Here is a 2,704-nt window from a genome sequence, read left to right as displayed (position 1 = left end):
TTTTCATTAAGCTTAAGGTTTTTTTTTTTTTTTTTTTTTTTCTTTTTTATTTTTTTTTTTTTTTTTTTTTTTTTTTTTTTTTTTTTTTTTTTTTTTTTTTTTTTTTTTGTTTTTTCGAGTGACGGGGTGGAAACTGCTTTCAGCAACATGAGTGCTATCGCATCAGCAACGGTATGGGACACTTGCCGGCCACTGAAAACCCCCCTCTAAGGAATTGTCGCCCACCCTTCCACAGGTCTGGACCTAGTATGGAACCTTAAGTTGCACCTGACGTGACGCCATTTGTCGTGTTTCCTCTCTAGTTTGGTACCCCAGTTTAGTGTTACTAAGATAGCTTCGTACCACAGCTCTGACGTAGTTAGGAATCAGAGCCCTAGGGGTATTTTTTCTCTTTGCCATCGTCGATGGCTTGCTTAAGCTCTTTGTTTGCTGCTCTGAATTGCTCGGCCTCTTGGAATGCGGCCCCTCTGCGCCCTCTGTTCTCATGTAGGCGGAGGCATGTGCGTCTGAGGTGGGTGATATTTTCAGTCTATCAGTAAACTGATGCTTTATGTTTGCTGGGGGAAGCCTTTAGCAGGCTTTTGTAATATTAAGCATTGTGCTCGACAATTTTTCTTGTAATTAAGGAGCGCTGTTAAATGTGTCTTAGTCGTCTATTGCGAATATTCATTTCGAAATATTTAGTTTCGAAATGTTCCACTTTCGTGTTCCGGTATCGATCGTGCAAGAAATGTACTGATGATCGCTGGCAGTGTAATCCTCCAGGACTATATGATGCATATACGTAGTATATCCTTCCTTGTAAATACTACAATCTTTCGAGATCGATCGTCTCTAGTCCATTCGTGGAAACTTACTCGTGACTATTGTTTATTATATGACTTGCCGCAGAAACCAACTCTATATATGAGATTTTAGCCGTACATATATATGGTAAGATGTTTTAAACCTTCATTTATTTCAAAAAGAAATATCATTTTGAAACAATTAGTATTACAAATACTTTATGGCATATATAAAAGATGTGTTTGAATTTTTCTAATTGACATCGGGCGATTGGTTGAATTTTCGTCTTAGGCACATGATCATCTTGCATTCCGATGTGGTTATGCTAAGAAAGAAACAAGTTAAATTTTTCAATAAATAAATAAATAAATATAATTATTATTATTAACTACACGAACACTCCACCTATTATCCATCACATGAAAGTATAGTATATGATAATCTTGCGAACCCCACTTTAATGATCTTTGAGTTCTCAACAGGTTTTTCTTTGAAAAATTTTTCAAATCATTTCATTTTCAAATTTTAGAAACGCATTATCGATTAGGATGAGAGGTTTTAAAATTTGTGTCTAAACGCAAAAAAAAAAGAAAAAATGCTTTGAGATGTGCTGCCGAATGGTACAGTTCATGGCCGAATAAAAAGCAAGGTTTCATTTCGGCTACTTCGACCCGACATATGAATGATAGAATTAAATTAGAATCGTCAATTGAAGTTGTCGCAATCAGATTCGCATCCTGTTACTTCGCAAACACAATTTAGAAAAATGAATTACAATATAACATTACCTTTTTTTAATTAGCAGCAGTGTGGATTTCTTCAAAATAAAGAGCGTGAATATAATCAAGCCTTGGGATGCGTTGAAGAAATCGGCCACCTGGAAAAACGGATTTGGGCCCATTATATAGCCGAACATTTCCAAAATCCAACTGACACCCATTACAATAAACAAACGCAAGAATAGTCAAGCACTAGCAGAAATGATAGCGTATAATAGTGTATTTTCGCATTTACATATATCGTACCAAACCACTCACCTATGCTCATGTGATTTCCTGTGCCTTGTGCAGTTCATGCTGCGTGAGACGCCCTTAATTTCTTGGCTATCGCTATAGATCTTATGCACAGTTAAACAAAACATCACTGTATTAACGGCGATGAGCAATAAACAGGGTCCATGAAAATACATCATAGCTGACCAATCATCGGCTTTAAGTAAGAAGAAATGAAATTAAAGATAATCAATTATTGCAATATGAATTGTCTTACTTTTCAGCCAACAATAGGAATAACCGATACCCGATTTGTATCGATTATCTATATCAGAAAACTGTAATGTCATGGTAACAACAGTCATCAACAATGGCACTCCCCAAGCGTAGAGTGAGTACTTGCGAAAAAGTGTACGTGTCGCTTGTTGTGATGCAACGGTGAAGTATCCAGAAAATGTGGCCCAAATATCGTAACAAATGCTATTGAGCCAGAAGAAAGCGCCCAGGTAAAAGTAATAAGCGACTGAACCTAATATACAAGAAACGTATATAAATATGTTGGTATGAAAGTAAATTGAAAACTTAAATCAAATCCATAAAAAGACACTCACCAATTATACTACATGCAACGGGACTGTAATCCTTCGTTCTCAAATTGACCAGAATCATCATCGTACTGGCAATTGCCAGCGCGAACAGATAGCAAACTAAGCATTTGTTGTATAGATTTTTATATAGCTCCGGTATGGCCCGATAGATCAGTATGGTAAAAAATAAAAATGGCAAGGAAACCAACATCACTGTGTGGAGAAAATATAATAAAATAATTATAAGAGAAATTAAAGAAAACAAGTAAGGAAGGGCTAAGTTCGGGTGTCACCGAACATTTTATACTCTCGCATGATAAAGTGATAATCGAGATTTCA

At 36.1% G+C, this 2,704-nt stretch overlaps 1 protein-coding gene across 1 annotated transcript in view; it reads right to left on the bottom strand.

The window, feature by feature from the left end:
• Positions 1-1,570: 1,570 nt before the first annotated feature.
• The window catches only part of LOC108976676 (G-protein coupled receptor Mth2-like), a 3,959-nt gene continuing 2,825 nt past the window's right edge, over positions 1,571-2,704 (bottom strand). Inside the window, 4 exon segments of the mRNA XM_018945922.1 lie at positions 1,571-1,757; positions 1,824-1,995; positions 2,056-2,307; positions 2,390-2,578. Of these exon segments, the coding sequence (XP_018801467.1) occupies positions 1,571-1,757; positions 1,824-1,995; positions 2,056-2,307; positions 2,390-2,578 (800 nt within the window).

Source organism: Bactrocera latifrons, unplaced genomic scaffold (genome assembly GCF_001853355.1).
Source record: "Bactrocera latifrons isolate USDA-ARS-PBARC rearing strain unplaced genomic scaffold, ASM185335v1 scaffold_8, whole genome shotgun sequence".
NCBI classification, from domain to species: domain Eukaryota; kingdom Metazoa; phylum Arthropoda; class Insecta; order Diptera; family Tephritidae; genus Bactrocera; species Bactrocera latifrons.
Note: the sequence above shows the minus strand (reverse complement) of the source record. Positions and strands in the feature narration are given on the sequence as shown.